The sequence below is a fragment of the Galendromus occidentalis genome, unplaced genomic scaffold (genome assembly GCF_000255335.2).
Source record: "Galendromus occidentalis unplaced genomic scaffold, Mocc_1.1 scf7180000077488, whole genome shotgun sequence".
Lineage (NCBI taxonomy): Eukaryota > Metazoa > Arthropoda > Arachnida > Mesostigmata > Phytoseiidae > Galendromus > Galendromus occidentalis.
The window spans coordinates 159,702-183,194 of NW_003805476.1; the positions used below are offsets into that span (position 1 = coordinate 159,702).

At 49.0% G+C, this 23,493-nt stretch overlaps 1 protein-coding gene across 1 annotated transcript; it reads left to right on the top strand.

Annotated features, from left to right (window-relative positions):
- The first annotated feature begins 7,100 nt into the window (after positions 1 to 7,100).
- On the top strand, positions 7,101 to 17,058 carry LOC100898219 (zinc finger protein 64). The gene is made up of 8 exons (XM_029112268.1): positions 7,101 to 7,374; positions 7,572 to 8,156; positions 9,680 to 9,985; positions 11,456 to 12,183; positions 14,294 to 14,525; positions 14,599 to 14,949; positions 16,711 to 16,815; positions 16,895 to 17,058. Exons 1-8 carry the CDS (start codon positions 7,311 to 7,313, stop codon positions 17,056 to 17,058), a joined length of 2,535 nt encoding a protein of 844 aa, XP_028968101.1. The 5' UTR covers positions 7,101 to 7,310.
- The last annotated feature ends 6,435 nt before the right edge of the window (positions 17,059 to 23,493 follow it).

Below are 23,493 nucleotides of genomic sequence, written 5' to 3' on the forward strand. Positions count from 1 at the left end.
CGGGCCGGATGCGTACCTTAGCGTGCCGTCATGACGCTGCGGCGGAGAGGTCAGTCCTCGATTCCGTCGACTTTGCCGTGGCCAGTCGACGCGCTGGACAACGACGACGCTGCGGCGGGCTGGCCGAGAGGAGAATGAACGCTTTCAAAACAAGCGTAGACCTGGCCGGCCGGCTGACTGAACGGCCCTCGGCCGGCGACCGAGCCGTCCGCGGCTCAACTCTTCGGCCGGACGGCCGGCCGGCCACTATGTGCGGGAATGTAGCAGGTCGTCCGGAGGAATAACCTTCGCTCACGGCTCGCTGAACACCGCGCGTTGAACACCGACTCCCAGAAGTCAAAACTACGACCTGGCCTCATTCAACCGCATGGAAACTCCAGTTAGCCACGCACGAGTCCAGCGATCGACGAAAGCTGCGACACCTGTTTCTAATAAGTGCCAGTCATGCGGTGGAAGATAACACTGCACTAGTATGCTTCCGAGGAGCCGACGTTCTCTGCATCGATGTCGCTCAGGGTTTGAAAAAGCGAGCGCGAGATGAATTCTTTCATCGTCCCCGAAGAGAATTCAGACCTTCGGGGTCCGTCGATTCGGTCCCGATGTCAGTTGGCCAAAGGTGGCCTGAGTATCGGGCCGAACTTGCGAGCTTCGTGTCGAATTTTGCAGGTTCGACTTCCCCGGATTCCCATGCAGCGAATCTAACGTCTCCTCCCGATACGGCGGTGGAACTTTTTCTGATTATAGCTCTGACGGCCCCTGTCAAGCTTTCGCATCTTTTCCATCTGGCCAACCCCGATTCGATGAGCGCCGAAGTTATCTGTTCACTCTGTGATCAAATCATTGTCGAGAAGCTCTCGGTTCACGAGCGCTCTCCATCACCATCCGCATGGAGCGACTCTCTCCTCTGTCAGGCTCACAGATAATTTTTTTCTTGCGCTCGAAACGCGATCCGATATCATTTCGTTGAGCTGGGCCACATTTCGCAAAACATAGCTTATATTGGCCGCATCCCTCACTCAGTCATCTGAGAAGCTCTTGGAGCGGATCGAAGAAGGTTCCGTTCGGAAACGTCGGAAGACTGATTTAGGAATCTGACGCTGCGACAAAATATGTGATTCAATTTTTTGGCGACGTGGATGAATGATTCCGAATTCCCGCGAGCTTCAGCTGAAAAACCGTTGCGCTTAGGCGAAGAGACTCGCTTAATTTTTACGGCTTAGACTTCCGAGTCTTTCTCGAGAACGAGCGCCACGGCCCGGCGATCGCTGCACAGCATTCCCCCGGGAATCGAGTTTCCGCCTCCTCGAAGAGGCGAAGGGACCGGCTGAGGACGCGGAAGAGAAAATAGCAGCTTCGCATGGATATCAGGAGACGTCGGAAATGGCGGGTTACTGCAGACAAAGTCTATCCAGAGCCGGCGGCAGTCCGAAAAAGCGTGTTCTTTCGAGAGACCTGTCTCCTCAAAAAATCTCCCCTCTTGAGTTCCCGAGGACGTTGAAGCTCAGTTATCGGGAGAGGGGGAATCGAAGGAGATATCAAGCTCAGGGGTCGGAACGAAGGGCTTGTTGGGAGAAACGTCGACGGGGAGGTCGAAAGGAAACCGAGGAGAGAGAACCTTCCTCCTCTTGAACCCTTTGCCGAACTATATCAAGGAGGGAGGGGCTCGAAAGGATCTGACAGAGAGACAGGTCTGCCAGCGAAGCCAGTCCGCCTCGGAGGGAGGGGAGGGGGAATATCGGTCGGGATAGTAGGAACGGCGGAGGGTGGAGTTCTCGGGGAACTGGAGTCATTTGATGTTCAGGACAAGTTCTCATCCGAGTGAGATGATGATGATCAGTCCACGACCGATTTCCGTGGGCAGCTCTCTTACCTCCAGAAACCGACGGGGTGTCCCTCCGTATCGATGAGGAATTTTGAACCGCCCGCCTTCCCCCTTTCGCGCGCCAATTCCAAAGCAGAAATATCCTGGACAGCGGGAGAACTAATCGCTGATTTTTCGGCAAGCCATCACCGATATTGATTGAATGATGTTCGTGCAAAGCAACCGATGGGAAAAGGCAGGCACTCCTTATCATGTTATCATCGACGAGTGACGATAAGGAATCCGTGCCTCTCTTCTAGTTCAGCACTGACGTCGTCCTGCTCGATTGATGTCAACAACAATCTGAGCTACATAATCCATCCGCGGAAAAGTATACTTTTTTGCAGCAATAAAGCTGTTGCGCTTGTCGATGTGTTCAAGGAACGCATCACAAATGTGCAGAGAGAGGCAGTTCTGGAATATTCGCATGAATAACGCGCCTCATAGCGTTGTCGTCGTCGTCGTGTGGATGTTGGCGCTCGCTCGCTCGAACGATGCTGGTGGTTGTGGGATGTTCGGTGCATGCAGATCAGGCCGATGATGACGAAGCTGCCGCTGTCGCCGCCCTGTAGCCGGGCGACGCTCAACCAGGAGATGCTGTAGTTCAGCTTTCCCAGAAGATGAATGCTACGCTCTGTAGACACGGCCGCACCAGCAAACCCTGTCTTGCCTCTGCCTGTCTGAGCGGCGGCGGCGGTGGCCGCACCATCATCGCTGTGGAAGAAACAGACCAAGCTAGAGAGGGAATCGCATTGCGTAATGCGGATGGATGGCCGCCGCCACAGTTGTCGTCATTTTGAGCACGAGGAAGATTCGGCCAGGAGCAATGGGATGAGAGTTACTACAGAAGTCTGCACGTCTGTCGGCCAGTCAGTCAGCCAGCCTGCCTGCCAGTCTTCGCTCGGTTCGAAAGCCGGCCAGGTTTCACGCGACGCAAAATGCAACGTCTTCGGCCCACGCAGGTAGCCGAAAAGCTGCGCGTATCGTGGCCGCTGCGGCTTGGGTATGACAATGAGGAGGGGAACGGGAACGCGACTGTGTATGGCTTTGGGTAGGAGTGGAGCTGGCTGGCCGAGCTGGATGCTGCTGGATTCCGCTGCTGCCGTCGCGTTTGTTGTCTGTAAGCACAAGGAGAAGAAAAAAAAACACGACGACGACGATCTGCGTGGGTGTCGATGGCGGAGTCGAGAGGTAGAACCACTTGTGAGAGACTATCGGGTAGACGTAGTAGCCGGCGCCGAAATCGCGGCAGCCGAAGCCGTGAGCATTGCCGTGCGATGGAAAACCGCACGGTCAACTCCCAAGCGGACGCGAGCTGCCTCTTAAACCTTGGCCAGCTGGCGTGGTTCTATTTGGAAGATCGCGGTCTCATTTTGGCTCCTTCGATCGGTTCCCAAGAAAGGAGCTCCGGCAAATGAAATCCGTTCGGAGGAGTGAGCACCAGACTCGAGGCGTTGTCACCCATACGGAGGGAAACGAATCAAGAGCCTCCGATACAAAGCGGTAATCGATCCATGACATCACGCGGAACTCGAGCGGAGCTTGACAGCCCACGTCATCCTCGGACAATGTTTCAGGAAGCGGGACCGATCGAGCCGCCCTGCTGTGAATTTGCAGAATGCAGAATCGGATAGTCGTTCTCATTTCCACCTCCACTGATTAGATTGAGAGGAATATTTTAATCGTCGAGGCGGCGATTACAAGCGCTTCGCGCTGAAGCTACGCTATCCTTTCCTATTTCCATCCGCTTCGTACCGAGCCTGTTACTTCGGAGCTCAGAAGAATCCCGGTGGTCTACCAGAATCTGATACGGATCGTCCGTCGGCTATCTCACTTGATGCCTCGGTCGACTTCGATTTCGTCGTGACACCAGTGTCACCAGTGTCATCCGACTTCGAAGCGTCATCTGACAGGGGACGACAGAAGTTCCTGCGCGTTCCGAAATATTTCCCGGGGCAATGAGGATCGACTACGCGGAGACGAAGTCCGTCTGCGAGGGGAAAATGTTCTCAAGAATCCTTTCCCGCTGATTCGCGCAGATTCTGGAAGAGGATGAAAGTTATACTGTGAGTCTTGATCGCTGGCAGCTGCAACGGTCACGCACACATTAAAAACATCTCTTGTTCAATGGTGCAATATAGAGACTTCGGCAAGAAAGGTGGGATGCCCGATATTCGGAAGGTGACTCCGAACCTCATGTAATGATAATTCATTTTCCTATCGATTCAGCATGATCATCGCCTCGACTGCTCAATGCAGAGCTCGTTCCTCTCATGGGAAGGCAGACGGGGTGATCATGAGATATTTTTCGATGATAACCGAGATGATCGGACAATGAAAATATCGGGCTAATCGTCTGGGTGTGATGCGTTGCGGAGGTTGACCGGCACCACTGGATTCGCACCGGTACAAAAATGAAAGGGAGAGTGCTCCCTCCAAGAAACTGCCGATATCCAGGCGTCTCGACCCCTCCTCGTCGAATTCTGTCAGCCCAGATACTCCGTCAGAGAACACCCGGGCTGGATTTGGAGGTGAATATTATTTATCTAAACGAGGCCCGGCGGAAGAAGAGCGAATTCTAGCAGATCCCACTCTCGGAGCAGCCTATTGCCTTTTCTCGAAATCGCTGGGTATGCCGTCGTACGGTATCTATGAGATCTCTTGATACACCCATACGATGTCGAGTCAACGAGACGGATCATCCATAGCTCGCTCCATTCGGGGATTTGAGCTTACAGATCACTCTCGGTTGACGCGATGCCGGTGATCGAGTGTCAAAGACTTGGTCGCCAGCCAGAATGCTGTGGACCTCTCTATCCAGAAACTTTGGACTCGCTGCTTGCGTCATCCGGAGAGCAGGCCGGTGGTATGACCGGAGAGGGCGCGAGTTCACTGCAAGTGAACTCTCCCTCCGCTGAGGTTCCCCATTCTTACAGTCGGCTTGAGAATGATACTGAGTGTTTGCATTGCTCGGCATTCCGACGGTAGATATCTCGTTCCCCGCCGCGGGAGAGCGGGGCAGAAGGAGGCGACGAGAGATGCCGTCCCTCAATCAATCCGGTGCGCTGAAAATGTCCCCTGCACCCGACCGCACCGAAACCTTATAGGAAATCGTCACATAGGTATGAAATCCTTTCTAGGAGGCTGTCGTGCGATTTCCAGGTCAAGTTTTTTCCAGCGTTAATATTGTAGCTACGATAGAAACCTTGCACCCGTGAACCGTGAATAATGAGTGACTCATATGGTTAGATCCTTCGATAATGCGATTAGAGACGTACACACACACAGACACACGACACAACGCGAACATTTCGAATCACTATTTTCCGGGTCAGAACGAGATCAAGCTCGTAGGCTCTTTCCGGGTCCCCTTCTCGAGAAGTGGGACTCTTTGATTTGACTTCTGCGCGGTGTTTTTTTCGCTTCGAGAATCTTCGCCCTCGACTTTCGAAGAGTCGATGAATGACGAGACGAACGACGGAGGGATGATGCATGTTAGGGTAAGTATCAAGCGAACATAGATAAGGATAAGGCCGCGGGTGGCGACAGTCAGTGCTCGAACCTTTGACCCCATCGACTTTGCCCTGGAAACCCATCGAGCGCGCGCTGTGCCCTCCTCTCACGAAGCGAGCGTGCTTCAAATGTGACAAAAAGGGCTTAACACTGTTAGTTATCTTTGTAATCTCTTATCCGAGCCCGAATCGAATTTTGTCTACGCGTCGCCTTCCGCACGGAAACTCAACCGATTCCGAGATCTATCGCGGAGCCGGCTCGGAGTTCATCCAGCTGAGATTCTCCCAAAATGACTGGCTCCCGGAGCTTCGGGGTCCTGATTTTCCGCGCTCTCCCGCGTCCTTATCTCTTTTCCCGTCGATACGATAAGGTCTCATATCTGATCAGATTCTGTGGAGGGACCCAGCGTAATCGTAGCGTATTCCAGGAAAGCCCGAAGTGAAGTCTGGAATGATGAAGTCGACTAGTCTGTGAGTGGTGAGTTTACGTCTCGAACTTTTCTCGGGCAGATTATGCCGCAATGCCGCGGCTCCGCGCCGTATTTCTGACCCTCTGCTGTCGACTGCAGAGGTTGGACGCTAGAACGCGGTAGAACACGGTCACAGAATCACAAACAGACGGACAGCAGTCGTTACCTCCTTGCAGTATTCGTTCTAGACGTGCTCGTCAGGTTAGTCGTGCGGTTTGTATCGTTCCGATGTTGATGACATCTATTCCTTTCCATGGCGACGATTACTTTGCCTCGAATTCCCCATAGGGCCGTCGGTGAGGCCGCGCAACATTCGTTCGAGTTTTGCAGAATTCTTTCCCTGCTTGGAGGGGTTGCAGACCTTCACGACTCGGTTTCACGCGGTACCGTCGAGCCAGGTGATCCGATTTTCCCCTTGAGAGCGTGTTTGACTTGACCCGTCCGATTGCGACTCTTCCTTGCCAGCTTTTATTCCTGATATCGAAATCGAGGTCAACATGGTCTCATATCAGTTCATGAAAACATAATTATGATGAGTCGAATGAGCTTGTATTCAAAGCTTCGATTAAAAGCGACGCTGCGGCGAGAAGGAGTGAGCGGGCGGAAGTAAGTTTGCCTGAATGAGTGTGTGCTCCGAGCTCGCTACTAACAATGTGAGTAGAGCATTAATGTGTTTGAAATGAAGTTCGAATAAATAAATTAACAATTTCTGTGAGCTTTTGTGCTCGATCGAAACGGTTGTGTTCTCCTTGGTGACAGTGACCTCTCGTAGGCAATTATGACCCACCGTGGCGCTCGATGGCTGCCTTAGTCGATTCTTTCTTCTGAAAGTTCAGGAATCAATCAGATCCTCGTCCGATTTGAGAAGGAAAGCTGCACTCAAGTCATGCATTGGCACACGCCGATGTCTATCGAAGGCTGAAAGGGTTCTTCTAGACGCTTCCCTACTCCCTACAATCTATGACTCAATCGATCGGGAATATTTCCCGCGTGCAGTGTAGGCTGATGTAGGCGATCGATAGAACCTAGATGGGACCTCATCTATCTTGGAAAGTGATTTCCGCGTGAATATCAGCGAGCTGATATAACCCTAGGTTTCATTACAGGTGCACACCGCTCCATTCCTACTCGAAAGAATACTCGACCGAGCAATTATACTGTGAGATCGCCCTCACGAGCCCTTCCTTCCCTCAATCGACCAATAGTTCTCGCGGATTCCCGACTGAGAGCGATGAATTTCTATCGCGTTTCTCTTATCGGATTGTTTAGGAGGGAATAAAATTCTTTCATGTGGCATACGTTATTGAGGCTTAGAGCGTTCTAAAATTCATTGATTAGCTCCTTTGCAGCAACAGCGTCGACCGTCGCCGTCGGCAATGAGTTTGAACGCTTCATTCAATGAAAGGGCTTACTTACGACTAATGCTACTCGCGCCGCCGCTATCAATATACTGAGTCGCTGAACGCTATGGCCGTTACCAAAAATTCAATGGAGACCGAGGAGGCTTCCTCAAAGGCTTTTACTCGAGCAGGTATGGAGCTGCGAAATCGTGCATCGTAATTAATGATACTCATCACTACCATCGATCTTGAGCTGCGGTTCATGTCGAGGAGGGAATGGGGCGAACATAGAAAAATTGCAGATTCACTGCTTCGAGAGCTGAACTAAGTTCTTGGCTGGTCAAAATGCACGTCATCAAACTGATCTGACGTACGAGGGCATTTTCAGACTCTGAGGCCCTTCTCCGATTGATCTTGCGTAACAGTGAGCTGACGGCAACCCCGCTCGCGGCCGCGGCGGCTGCTATAATGGCAAATCAAGCCGCTGCAGTGTCGGCTGCTGTCCACCACCACCAGCAAGTGCAGCAGCAGCAGCAGCAACAGCTGCACCAACAGCAGCAGCAGCAGCTTCACCATCATCATCATCCCGACCAGCCCATGGACCTCCACAAACCCTCGACTTCAATGGCCCTCCAATCCCTCAGTACGAAATTCCCTCTCCTTCCCCGGAGCCTTTCCCCGCAGAGATCCCAACGACAATACACGATGAGCATGTTCCCCGGAACTTCAACCTCACGCGTGACGACCTCAGGCTCGGAGCAAATTCAGGTTCACCGACAAGCTGACGGTAGTCTAGCCTACAGCTGTGACTTCTGCGGTTTCATGTCGAACAACCGTCACACAATTCTCAGACACAGACGAACTCATACGGGGGAACGACCCTACGCATGCACACTCTGTAGCTACAAAGCAATACAGATGTGGAATCTCGAGCAACACATCAAACGAAGACACCCTCAGGCCGCACCTCCGAGTAAAAAACGAGAACAGACCCCTACCCCGCCGCCCGCGCAGATGCCGGCGTTTTTCGGGCTGCCCCCGCCGCCGCAATAAATGGATCAGCCAGAATCGACCACATGCACGGACCGACACCGACACAGACTTGAGAGGGGGAGGGGGCGAAATATCTTCAAATCCTGGGAGTTGCATTTGAGCGAACAAACAGCAGAGATGAGAAATATGTGCTGCCGGGCGGTCTGTGGTCCAGTGATCAAATGAATCAGGGGAAGATTTTCTCGTCGGTGCTTGCTAACCGGAGTGTCGAAGTCCGCCAATATCCGTGACCCCTTCAAAGTGTCCCGCAATGGCTAGCTTTAATTCAATAGCTTTATTTTACTACAAAACGTCTACGGAGACATAATATATACAGTTTATCACGAGATACAGCCATCCAGATATACATACCTCTATGCTCGAATTCTGAAGCGAGCCGTCCGAAGCTTTAAGACACGAACTCACTGACGGACATCCCGAACTCTCGGTATGTCTCAAATATTGATATATATGAACTATAATTCTGTGTTTTGGGTTTCGTAATGTTAGGGAGACCCTTTCCTAATTCCCTGTTTTCTGACTTCTTTCGGCTCAACCAGAGCTCAAACTATACACTTTAGAATCTAGACTCAACCTTGCGCACGAGTATCGGAGCGTGAACGTGTACGTATAAGTGTACCTGATAAGAGTACTTGGAAGTTCCAGAGTTCGAGCTCGTCATATATCTCGAACCGCTGGCGCTCCGTGAAATAGCTTTATTGTGGTCGGGTCCCTTTACGATCTGAGACCCTAACTTTCACCAACAAGACTCGAAGACTCAAGATTTATGAAAAATCTTCCGAAGGTTTGGATTTCTCCCTATGTGAAATTCTCTGACCGTATATGATACTACAGATATCCATATATATTTTTGACATTTGACATACCGCTGTGAAACGATTCGATGAGGATCGCTAATCATTCGAGTGTTCCCTATAGTGAATGAATAAATTTAACCGCTTGTGTGTTCTTAACAAAAATACTTCCTCGTGTGCTCGTTTTGGAGTTTTTGAAATTAATTCCGAGGAACTTTGTGGAACCCAGATCGAGGCGTGGCGATACGGCACGGGTAAGATGCAAGCGCGGATTTCACGAACGATAAAAGCCTCGAAAGCGTCCCGCTTCGCCTCTTGTCGAATAATTATTCGGAGAACTCTATAGGTCGATCGAGGTGGCTCACAGAGTGAACGTAAGTTGATGATATCTTCCCTGTGAAAGGACAAACCTAATTCTCGCATTTTCTTCCAGAAAGGGAGAGAGAAAGAGAAAAAAAAAATCCGGACGAAAGCTGCCCCCTGTGCGCAGAGCCCATGCCACGTCGATCCTACCCAGCGTGCAGTGGTCCACCGGAACCGAGACATAACTCAAGTGTGGATTGAATTAACTGCATGACGGAGGAGCAAACACGCGGTTCCCTCTAACGTGTCACGTTTTTCTTCCTCTCTCTCTCCCTGATTCGTCTAGGTGGCAACGCAGGCGGTGATCTCTCGGTGAACTCGTGCGCGCCGTATCTTTACCGATGTCTTCAATGTCCTTATCAGACCAACTACAAACAACGTTTATTCGAGCATACGTCAACGCACCTCGGAATGAAGCCTTACTCGTGCTCTATTTGCGGTTATAAGTACTCGAAAATGTCCAACTTGAGACGACACGTTCGTGAAGTTCACGAGGGCATCAAGAGGCCGACGCCTCGAAAAGATGGCGTCCGCAACAGTCCAGCTCAGAGCTCCAAGCTGGTCGACAAGGCCGCTCAGATGGCCTACCCGAGCAATCTGCTAAGCCTTTTGACAGCCTCGTCTCTTCCCAAAGACAAATAACCTCATCAGTCAACCCACCTAAAACAATTCACAAACTATACAGACAGGCACACTTTGATAAATGCGCATCGCATCATCACTGGACGACGAGGTGAAATCAGTAGAAGAGAACCCTTGCGCATAAGCTGGCGTCACAGTTCATCTATAGACAATTAACGGAGGCAAAGAGAGTCAATTCCGATCGGACTAGATGAGGCCTAGATTTCGTAGAACACTCTGATTGGTTGCTTAGGAAAGAGGAACGAACAAGGGTCTATAGACGAGAAAAAAATGATCCATTCATACTTCGCTACTTGTTCGTAGAAATACTCATTATGACGGCCAATAGGAATACTTAATACTCACTTACCAAGCCCGGTTGTGCAGCTGACCTGAGAAGCGGGATGTTGAGCTAAGTGGTCGACGACACCCAGAGTCAATTGCTATGCAACACTCTCGCTCGACGGTAAACTTACAATTTCGCCTCGGCGTGACGCGGGTTCAAGCACCTGCTCACTTCCGCAGACTTTCAGTTGTGGTTTCTCAACCTGTGTGTATATTCTATTTATTATTAATTCAAGTCACTAGTCGATTTGCCTTTTTTGGGCGGCAGTCAGCGATGATGAAGCAGTGTTGTGCCTCTTTCGCATAATATATGACATATGTATGAACATACAATATGCATACAAGTATGGAGGGCGGGTTCTGATCGATTTGAGTCACTTGCCTCCGCCTAGATCTTCGCGTAAACTTCTAGGTTATTTGAACGGCGGGAAAAAGTCCAATCTGTCTGTGTAGGTCTTCATTTTCAATCAGTGCGATGGCTGGCTTCCGGTTGAGAGTCATGACGTCGGCAAGGATGTTTTGAAGCTTGATGGGAGCGGGAGAAAGTCAAGCGCGGCTGCTGATCGTCAGAAGACCCATGGTAGATGGCGGTGCCAAATTAATAATATTATAATAATGATTATTGCTATTATCTAATTTATCGTTAAAATAGCGGCGGTCTTCGTCAGGTCAAGCGTGAGTCCTTTTCTAGCGGGATGAGTTTTCTTAAAAGGAGGTCTGCATCGGCTTGACTCGATGCTTCGTTATAACGATGAGAAGGGAATTTGACGGAAAACATCAGCTGTTGTGTTCATAGAGAGAATCGTCCGAGAAATATAGGGGAAGTCTCCCAAAAAAAAACAACTACATCAACGAGACCTACATTACTCTTGATTTCAACCTATGAGAATCGGTAACGATTATTAGCTTTACAGCTTTCTTGGTTTGTGTGAAATAAAGTTATTATTGCCCACCCAAACGACTTTCTTATGCAATTAGTTACCTACAAGATTCTATCCTCCGGACGACATTCGGGATATGAGAACGAATCTGTCGTTCGAGCTATTCGCGATCGGAGAGACGTCGTTCCTGCCTAACGGGGCATCCCTCCTTTCAGACGAGCCTTCGAAGATGCGGAAATCTCGACGGAAGGAACCGCTCGACCAGAGCACTATAGAGCACGTTTGCGTAGTCTGTCAGTTTTCCACTGTTTTCTCTCTGGAATTGAACGATCACCTCAAAAGTCACTTGGACAACGCCGAGTCACCTCAAGACTGTACGTTCTGTGCCACGAAATTGGAATCTTGCGATGCCTTATACAGTCACGTCGCTCAAGAGCACTTCAATCAGGAGGATACCTGGACCAGAATGCTAAGCACATTCCGTTGCTCCGTCTGTGGACTTAACACGCCCGACTACTCGAGGCTAAGCAAGCATAGCTGTGAGGAGCTAATCGGCATCGATCCTCTCGAACCGATTCCGGCTTCCGCGGTTTATCCCAACATGGAGAACCGAGAGGGAGCTCAGTACGCCTGCGAAGTTTGTCCGTACATTACATTCAATCAAGCTAGCTTCCAACGTCATCGCAACAAGCACCGAACAGGACCCGCCATAAAATGTGTTTACTGCGGCCGACCAATGATCTCGAAAAACTCTTACGAGAGTCACGTAGCTCGGCAACACGTCGAAGCGTTGCTGGGAACGATCCGCGAGAATATGGAGGGTGTCAAAGTTAAATGCATGTTTTGCGATTCACTCTGTGGTCCGAAAGGTCTCAACAAACATATCGACGTCGAGCACAAGAACGCCAAAACTTGTTTACTCAATCGAAGCAAGGCTCAGAAGGTTTAGAACAGGGCGCCGAAGGCATCGTTTTTCTCGCGTCGTCCTCGTGACGAGCGAGAGCCTGAGATGAGAACATCGCGAATAATCCTAATCATCACCCCCGTTGGTTTCGCTAGTGAGAACTGTTGATCACGCCTCCGTATCTATTTTCACCTCGGATTTCATTTGATTCGTTGAGTATTTGTATGAATGACGAAGTGTCCGAGCATGCCACGTTGTGTACATACTGCCCGTATTTTATCGCGATTCTTGAAAGATCGAACGAAAGTCGAGACAATGCCACTTTGAAAGGGGATTGATCAGTTGAGGAGTGGTTGCATGGATCCGTGTACATATTGGATATACAAGCTGGATTCGACATAAATCCTGCGACTTTTGATAGTCGGACCACCCAGATTTATTTTCACTTATCCGAATCCTTCTCCGAACGGCGCCAGCGATCGGAACGAATGATTTTGCGGAATTGGCCGCTCATTCATCTATTGAAGCTCCCCCGAGCCCTAAATTCACCGAGCCTTCCCTTTGCAGACTGGGGTATAGATGTTCCCGACAGTACCGCTAAAGACTTTCAAAGTTCCGAAACGAGTGTTTGAGCCGGAGAAGACATGTTCATGTGAATAAATCTGCATCTTGTTTTCCGATCGATCAACGACGAGGGCCCTTGAATTTCACATTCTGATCAGAGAAGATGCAATTAGAGACCTCCTCTCATCCCTCGATTTTCGCGAGTCCGCATATGCCATTTCTCTTAAGACGGCTCACAAGCTTATACTCCGAAGCCTGATGTTTCAGCTCCACGGAGAACTTCACGTCGGTCTTCAAGAGGAGTTTCGAGTTTTCAATGCCGCTCGTGCACGTTCACCGCCGGAAGCCTGTCCGCTCTAAGGTACCACGAGGAGTTCTTCCACGGAGGCAATCGTCCGTTTGCTTGCGACTTCTGCGAATATCGAGCGAAAATCCGTGCTCATCTAGTCTCTCATCTGAAGACGCATTCCGTAGACAGACCGTATTCGTGTACGAGGTGCGATTTCACCGCGAAACGGCCCAATCATCTCAAGCTCCACATGATCGCCAAGCACGCCGAGCCTCACCCGATGACGTTTTCTCAGGCGTATCGCCTGTGAGATTTTTGTTGTTCACGATTTCACGCTCCGGCGCTCCATGCGAGATCACTCCGATGCTTTTCCTGAGCTCTAGGCCGATTCTCGGCAAAACAAAGCCTTCTTCGTTCCTCCACCTACCCCTATATCCCTCTTTCCATTGTTTCTTCCTATGATCCACTATGGTAATTCTGATTCTGGTGTTCCCGCTCTGTAGAAAACGATCGGACTGATGAAGCAATTCATAAGGTTTGTCGTCATGGAATGTATTCAGCCCGTTCAAGATACAACCTGACAGCTTGAATTGTAAATACAAGAGAGTTCGTTGCTCCAAGAGAGAGTATCAAGCGATGTACTGCAGAGCGGCAACTCTGATTCGATTGTTTGGTCGGTAAAGTCATGATATAATCCCTGTTGATATAAGTTTGAATATATTTATTGTCACCGAACTTGTTTTCGTTGAATAAAGATTCACTTTCTCTATACGCTATCGACAATTGTCAGCCGGTTTCATCGAGTCGAAGACCTCACGGAGTGCGGAGGAGATCCGGTGACTACCGGAATACGCATCAGTGGAGTGCGGATGTTCTCCGCGAGCTATCGACAGACTCTAACGGATTTTTTCCTTGCAGATGAGTGGATGCGACCAATTCCAGGTGTGAATGAAGGGCGCCGAGCAGATCAGAAAGTTTGCATGGTCTCTTGATTTAAGTTTCCTTCTGGCGAATGAATATTTATGTTGATGAATGAGTCCCCGAGCGCAGTGGAGAATGAATGTGCTCTAGAGGAAGCTCGGAATGAATGAGGCTCCGGGTTAGTTGTCGGGAGGGATCAGCGACTTCCCGACGTCGACTCTGGTCAGCCCGAGATCCACTCAAAGGGGAACGGACGGGACGAAAAAAGGGTAACGGATCTCATCGATTAATTGAGGTTGGAATCGGCATAGAAATAACTGAAAGAAAAATCCTGGCTTTTCAGTTCGCTCTTCGATTGGCTCTCATTCCCATAAGAATTCGAAAGTCATCCGAGTCGGTGCTTACATCGGGCTCTACCGGAGATCCATGAGAAGCACAGAATATCTTTGCCTTTACCCCTCCTGCAAGTATACGACGCATTCGTATTCCACAAATCTGAGGAATCATCTCTTCGGGCACTTCGGTGCGAACCCCTTCATATGCGGCAAATGCAATTACAGGAGCGAGCGCTTCGATTCGCTCAGAAAACACTGCCGCGTTCACACAGGTCAGTTACTCGAGTCGCTTGCGATTCGCACTATCGACCTTGAACCATTCTTAACTCGCTTGTTCTTTCCCAGGCGAGCGCCCCTACGCCTGTCCGATTTGTGGATATCGCTCGAAGACCAACTCGAACCTCCACGCTCATATTCGGACTCGTCATAAGAAGCCTTCGGGGAAAACCGAGCAGATGCCCAGCATATGCGCTCAGTACGAGAATCTTCCCGAAGTTCCTCCGGGAATTCCACCGGAAGATCCGCCTGGGGCTTTGCCAATCTCAACTGAAATCCTCACGGTGTCGAGCTCGCCGGATAGCGGTCTGAGTTGCGTCCAGGAACCCCCCAGTGTCGGTCTACAACAGCTGCTCCAGCATAATCCTATCGATTACTCCTTGGTTGTCCAGAAATCCGTGGGGCACTTGGCAGAGTTTCGCAAGTGATCCAAGTGCTATCTTGGGAGCTGGGGGACAACAACTAGATCTTGGAGGGTGTTTGAGGCCGAAACAACAAGGCATAGAATGAGGGGATTCTCACGTCAAAGATGTCGGTCAGATGAGCCGGATGGCAAGGGCCTGATTTGAGTTCGCGGTACCTGTAGCTCGAGCGTGGAGGTCTGAGCTTCGGAATGTGATTTTTGTTCGCTTTGATACTTTCTAATCTTGGCTTTCAGCCGGGCAGCTTTCGTATTCTGTATACATTTATGAGTTACTCCCGAGGAGGACCTGTAGTCTAGAATGGGCAGTGAGCTCTCGTAAGCATCGCACATGGAAGCGTTCCGTCGATAGTGCCAACTTTCAGGAGGGGGAGCATTCAGTTCGCAAGTGTTTTCCCCCACCTACGTGATGGATGCCTGCAACACGCTAAAGTATTATTGCAATCAGATGGATTCAGTTGAGCGGGTACTCGAGAATCATATAGCGTATTCGACAGCTCCGTTTCACGACATTCCATTTTCTGTTCGTTTCGATATGTTCTTATGATTTTAGTGATGAGGGTCCTCGAGAAGCTTTTTATTTGTGGGCGATAAAGTGACCCAGGGGCTGGTCGGGATCCTATGCCAGAAATGAAGACGCTCAGGAAGAATAATTCCACTCGTGAAACATCACTTTAGCCGAATCTCTTATAGTTCAAAATAGGTAGAAAGAAGACACGATGCATTCCAATCGAGTCGTAGGCTCGTGGGAAGACTTGACTCCCTCCCTGCCTCCGCAGGGTCGGTATGTCGAAACCAAAAAACTGATGTGAGACAACGAGCAGAATCAAAATAGATACTATACATAGAAGTGAGCTACCAGAAACATGCTATCATGGCCTGAACGATACCAATGAACTCGAATGAAAGAGCAAAATCAAAATATTTCCCAGTGGGCTCTCACGCGGAACCTCCGATATTTTAGTACGGACCGGTTGTGCTCCATATGACAAAGTAAACCAATGATCTCAGACCTTATATGTACCTCTATACGGGGGAAAAAGACATCGAACGACGAGGGTATAGCTGAATATTCCCGTGATTGTGTGATCCGTCTGAAAACCTCCAGATGCTCAACAGAGATGCGCGCGGCCTGCGACCCGATCGCCGGTCGCGGGTTCCTCCGAAGATTCGCATCTACCACCTACCTAACCTACAAGCTATCTCACTACCTACTAGCCTCGCGTCATCGAATGCTTACTCCAGGAATGAGTGGTCCTCGATTCGGGAGACGAGCGTCGACAATGCGGTAGCCAATGAGCCGGCGATGAAAATTCATCTCTATGGATTGATTGGAACAGCTAGATACCAAATACACTTGATATTTTCTATCGGAAGCGTCGCGTCATTCTTCTAGATAGCTCAGAGATGTTCTGCTGTGGGAGTGCGGCTGAGCATGTACTAATCTGAGTTTTCCTTGCAGACAAAGCGTTCTCTGTCGTGAGCGATGTCTCTCTTCGAATCGTCTTCGGTGTGAGCTTCGGTGTTTACCGTTATGCCCGTCCTGCCTGTGGCTGGTGAATTCTCTGTGGAGTTTCCCCTGTTCTATGCGATTCGAGCTTTGCGCCTTAGAACAAGGAAATAAATTGTGACGTCTCTCCTTCCCCCCATGTCCTCAAGCGTCATACGTGGCCGGGGCTTGTCGCCTGTCATGATTGTCTCGACCGGTGGTGTGCATCGAACGTTTACGAACAGTGTGGTTTTGTGCTCTCTCTCTGCAGGGCATCGAGAATCGTCAGCGTCGGGATCGAAACACGTCTGCAACTTCTGCGGGTACTCGACCGTCTACAAGCACGTGCTCACGCATCATATTCGCACGCACACAGGTCAGCGTCTTGGCCTTCGTAGGAGAGCTGCCCCGACTAACCCACGAGAGCGATGAGCTGATCTCTCCTCTTTTTCCAGGGGAGAAACCTTTCAAGTGCGACTTCTGCGACTATCGTGCAACCCAGCGGTCGAATCTCCGGAAACACATGGACCGTCATCTCGTTCCCGTAGTACAGCAATACGCGGCGATGGCCACACAGGCGGCAGCACATGTTTTTCACTCGTCGTTGCAACCCGAGTGAAACGAGAGGGCACAATGAGTCTGAGGTCCTCTTCTTTTCGCCCCTGATGATGTATTACTCGACTTCGAAGGCCACAAACAAAGAAGCCAATCAAGCAAGCGATAAGATATGCAGCAGTCCAGCGACTAACTGACCGCAGCCAGCCTTTCCGGGAGTAGAAACAAACAAGAACTAGCGGAATAACTAGTACATCCGGAAAGACGGACGAATTTTGCAATATGATTCTGCGAAACACTTTTGCCTTAGAAAGTACAGAAACAAACATTAGTAGGGTATGGCGGGGGGGGGGCGCGGGTGCTTTTTATTGAGATTCTATCTACATGCATGCATACATAGTGACATAACTGACTGGAACACAGACAGGCAGGCGAGAGACAAACACCCAAATAGTCGAGGGATTTACGTACATTGCTCGAGAGTGAGCAACACGAAGCAGAAGCAGTTTCCCTCGAGCTTACTCGAGGGCTGCTGCGGAGAGAGAGTTCACGGAATCCCCTTGGGTACCATTGATTTGGTACTTGTATAATAGTTCCTCATGGAAGGAAAAACGTGTTTGACAGTTCCCAAGGGGAATCTGAGGCTTCATCGGATATGTTGCAAAGTTCAAAAAAATTCTGGAACTGAAGACACACACCTAGACGAAATGTACAAGTAACATCGCAAGCAATAATGTTTTTACGGTCGACGTCAGGAGGGTCGTTTGAAGGTCGTTGAGGAGTTCCTAAATAATCATGTTGTCTGTTAGAATTGTAATAATATACCAGAGTCAGGCGGAGACGAATGGCGAAAAATGACTGAGAACCTCGAAGAGAAATCATCCCAATGCAGCCAGCAGACAGACTCAGAGATTTCCTGCGCGTGGGCGGACACTCACACAGTTAGACGCTGGGCTCGGGGAGCGATGCAACATGCAACTCCAATCGGGAATCGAGTCTGGACCCTGCATTCGGGACCGTCGCTCTCACAACCCTAATTTTTGGCAACTCAAAAAGCGAGAGCATCACTCGGCTTAAGCGTCGATCGAGTTCTCTTCATCGCTCCTCGAAGTTCCCGAACACTGCTTGAGATCCGATACAACCAGTTTGCTGCTCCCAACTACATGGACAAAGACGATCATACGGGGGCCCACAAACGGGCCGCATTCCCACATTCGAAGCGGGGTACAGAAGGAATAGGTATCGAACAGAAAATCACTGGGGCGCTGATCGTTCCCACCATCATCGCAAGTCTATCACGATTGAATTCTAGACAATCCTCCCGTTTTGGCCATCGTCCTCCCATGATGATGATTGATGATACTGACGATGGAATCGGAGTCTGCCTTGATGGTGTGGAATCGTTCGAATCTATCCAAATCTGACAGATACGGAGCACTGTCCAATAGTTCCGCTGCTGATGCAATCACTCGTTTTCGAAAACTCCGCTGCGTTCCCAGCGGGATAATCATTGGCGGTACATACAAACTCGGGAAACACGAACACATACGCAAAGAAACACACACGGAAGTCAAATAGCTACCCGTGTTTTCGTCCGGGAAACTCATGACGCCCAAACTGAATTACGGCGTCAATGATATTGGCAGGCTTCGCCTGAGCTCGTGTTACTAACTTACGCAGTTCGTACCATGGTAGTCGTCTTGATTTGACTGACAATGCTAACTGTTAGGAAGAGTGTTATAGTTTAGATGACATCATTTCTACCCTGATTATTATTATCATTAATAATGATTATATTATTACCTCCCTCGTCCCATTGAGGCAATGGAGACGACGACGCTGATGATGATGATTCTGACGACTATTACTACTCGATGGAATAGTAGTCAATTATTGACGCTATTGCTATTATTTTACATAATTGCCCTGTGACGGTAATGCGCCATAATTCAAGTTACTACTGTTTTCTACTCATCACGATCACGACAGAAGTCGTCATGCGGAGAAACTAAGCAGTACAGATTATTACGGGGAACGATGAGAAAAGTAGTCTCTCGCAATCAGGATCATCCGTCCCGACCTGGGGGGATTTCACTGTTTCAATTGCTTTCACCGAATCTTCCCAAGCGTGCCCGTGCCAATGAGCTGTTTTTCTCATCGGTCACCGGAAAAATTATCTGTGCTCAGAGAGCGGGAGGTGACTTCGCTCGGAAGAAAAAGGAATGATTTGTCCCGAGACGACCCCCGTTCCTACCTTCAGCTCGAGGGAGACTCTGAGAAAACCTCGAACCGTCTGTCTACCGTCGGGTATTCCGGTGCAGAGTAAGAGCAGAGTGTGCCAAGTTTTCCTTCCTTATGTTCGCAGCAGAAATCCCCTCGAGATGCGATTACCATGATTTTCATTGTCCATTTTTATTATTATCATTACTATTATGATAATTATTGGTGACGCTCTGATCGTCGGAACTCATCGACGATACTACAATCAGTAGCCAATGTCCGTCCCAGTGGATCGCCAGGCAGGTTCATAGATGTGATACTCACACGCAACGAATATCTAGAACGACGAATCGAAAAACAAAAATTCGCTTTTACAATCGTTCAAGTAAACTACGACAAACAACCACTTGATGAACACGATTATACAGCGCGCACTTTCACACACAAATTGTATACTGCATCAACCGTATGCCTATTATTATTTTCGACCCGAGGACGATTTTTTTTCGTGCTCCGATTATTATTTATAGAACGATGATTGATTTTTGACCGCTCCTCTTTTGATGATCGATGAGTCCTTTCTCGGAAGTATATCCCTCGAGCGCTGCGGTCGCGTCAACAATCGATCGCTGACAACCCCCTCCCATGAGTTATCATTGGTCACGAATCACGAATCCATAGTCACAACCTGGCGGTTGACGGAGATTGGAATTGGCGAACAGTGCAACTAAGACGGCCTCACCGGCATAATCTTCAGGTCACAGCGAGGCGGCTAAAACGACGGCCACAATCGCAGCCACAACCGTAGCTGCTCCACTTATAGCGACGAAACCCATGCCGAGGAGAAGAACTGCCAGCTGTCGATTCACCACACAGACTCACAAACTTGCATGGCTGACAGCTGGCCGTGGGCTTCGAGGCGAATTCAGTCAAATTTTGAAGATCCTCAAGACGGACGAACTCACCGTCCTGTCTGTCACAGCGAATATTCTGCAAACAATCAGCAACAAATTCACCAACCTCACCTAAACCCGTTCTGCACCGTAACCATTGAGAAGCATACCATCTCAATTTGGAGCACTTCCCGGAGACACTTTTTACCTCGAGCACGCAATGCAACCGACACGATGCCACCTTCGGGATAGAATCCCAAGGCTTTTCCTTGAGGCCCGAAGAGAATTCTTGTCCTCTTCCATCAGCTCGCTCACAATCCACCCAACACCTGCCGAGCTGAGGAATCCTTAGATTGACGGAAACACGAAGATGACGATAGTGATGACCCTACGAAGAGGAAGAGATTGACGCCAGGGATTGCGACCGATCTCGAGAATGACGTTCGCAGTCGAGCCATTGAGTCCTTAGTGCCATCGAGAGTTCCTAGATGCTTCCTGAGAACAACTACTCAACCCAAGAGAAACAGAGAATGCCGAATGCCAAAAGCTAACCCCCGCCTCGCTGTTGAACCGCCAAGCCGCGTAGCCGAACGAACTATGCAAATCACAAGCGAAGACGACATCTTACAGACGATGAACATGAAGTACTTTGTTCAACAGAGTTTATCAGCAGACCAACCCTCCAAGAACATCGATGATTTGACACGGAGTCAAGAGTCAAGCACCGAGTTGATGAGTCATCCTCGAAAACTATGCGACGATCATGATTCGCACTTACCATGATAGAGCGAAATTGAACAAACTTTCCTTGGACCTCTTTCCCCGTGTTTTCGTGAAATGATTTTTCGTTCCCCCTCGTGTAATGTCCTCTAGTCAACGAAATCAAAGTTTTCGGAAACTTCTTCGGGCTTGAATATCCGGAAGAGTTTTCCCGGAGCTAACTTCAATCTGAGAGCATTTTCTTGATGAGTCCAAATTCCGTGATCCAGGTGCCTTGCATGTTTTCCCTCGTTTATATTCGAGACGGATCATGGTGGCGCATCAAGGTTCCGCGGACACAGTGCATTTGTTTTTGTCCTAAGCCATCTGGTTTACGGAGCTACTGTCTGTTGAAGTCTTGAAAAACTTTTCTGATCGTCCTGATCAATGCTTAGGTCGACCAAGCGCCAACTTCCTAAGAAACTGTGTTCAGCTTAAGTGGGGCGACAGCCCGTCTGAATTTCGCATTTAGACAGAGGAGTCTGTCCCGAACATTTGGGCTAGAGAGGTATTGAGAGAACGATGCAGGAAGCCGCGGTGAGAGCACTTATCATTCGGAGCTATCTCCCAGTACTTTTTTACCGGAACTTTTTATCGCCTGGAGAGGTATTACCATCACCGTTACGCTTCCTGGAATATTCATCAGACTATGGAACACATACAAATGGAGTAATATAATTTCGAGTCGATGCGAGCTCTGGTGGCAATAATCATTATGATAACTCCGATGTTTATATCTCATGCTTATTTTCTAGCCTTTCTGAGGGATCTGAAGTCTCGATAGGGGAGTGCGGATTCGATTTCCTGAGATTCGTTCATGGTGTTCTTTGCCTTTGTAGGCATGAACTTGTTTAGTTTCCTTCTCCAATGCCTGTGAGCACTCTTTTGAAACCGTGAGACGGGAAAATGAGCATGTTCTTGAGAATGAGAATCATCCCGGAATGCCCCATGATGTCCTGATCCCGATAGATGTCTCTTTGGGATTAGGTAGGTTGTTGCGATAGACTCAGACTGCGGACCTAAAGTCCGTAAGATTGTCCGAGCAAAAGCACCGATTCGGTCACGTCTATGTAAATGGAATAAGAATGCTCATTCCGAACGTTTCACGGATCTTTCTGTGTATTTGTCAGTGCCTGGCTCGATACGGTCATCAGTATACTCCCTCTCCCCCCGTTATTTCGAGTTGCCTAGTTCACCTGGATCCGAGTGTTTTTCTGATTGTTTTCGTTTCCCTTGAATAGATTTCTCAGCGAACTTTCTATCAACTGAGGCGCCAAGTTCTTCGACTTGTCCTTTGTGGCTCCTTCCTTTTTTGTACGTGGGCTCATGATCGAGTCGTATGCCGTTTTTCATAGATTAAGATTCTATCATGACTCATGAACGTTACCATCTGACAACAGCGACATCGATGGCTCTTCACATCGCTGAGCAACATCAATGATGAGGAGAAAGCAATACGAAAAAGAGCAATATATACAACAGTCGAGCATACAAGCGATACACATTATATCTATATTGGAAAACTGCGGAGAAAGTATAAGATCAATTAATATAACGCATTATTATGAATAAGTATAAGTATAAGTATGATAATGATATGAAGTATGGCAGGAGAATAATATACAACGAAGATGCGCGGCCTTTCCTAATTGTCGCGAGAGCTATTGTTGTTGCGAGGAAATGCGTGGATGTCTGGATGCTGATGGAGCTAAATCAACGAGCGAAAGATCGAATGATGGCTGAGTGAATGCCTTAGAGCATAGATGAATGGATGTATTCTTGATGGAGTGATGTTCTGAATGATGGATGGATGGATGGATTGCCCGATGGATGCATGGATGAATGAGTAAAACTTCGACGGTGACTGGAGAATTGAGCGAGGCGTACGTGATTCGAGGAACATGATTTTCAAAATCTCTGGTCGATTGAGACTTGGATGCGGATCGATTCACCATTCGGGAAATTGATAATCTAGAAACTGATCGATCGCTTGAGCAAGCTCACCAGCGACTCGATGAAGATCCTCATTCATTCAATAAATCAAACTATCGATGAATCAGTGAATCGACGGGACGACCGACTGGTCGACTTGTCGTCCAGAGCCTGATCACTGATCTGCTCGCCTCAGATACAAATCATCAACCACCCAACAAATCTATCTATCTATCAATCAATCGATCATGGCCCGAATCGTTGACTTTTGTTGATAGATAAGAAGGAGGAGAAGGCTTGTTGCTTCGTCGATGCTATTGGACCGACAGGATTTTTTTGCGAGAACACGGCCCACCGGCAAGGTGAGCTCGGTGTTGACTCGGTCTCGTTCATTGTATGATACTCGACCGGGTTACAAAGCGATCGGTTCGAGTCAATTAGAACAATCATTGAATCAAACAAGCGATGCATTGAGACACAATCAATCAATGGATTGAACGATGGAGAATCATTTATTCAACACAACCAAGATTTAGATAAATTGAAATGCCTAGCAGTGTTCAGCTAAGCGGCATCTGTTCGTAACTGAGGTAGACAATGTTGAGCGTTTGTACTGATGCATTTACGAATGATTACTAATAAAATACTCATTATTAGAAAAAGCCCATGCTTTATGCCTTTCGGCTGCCGACTGG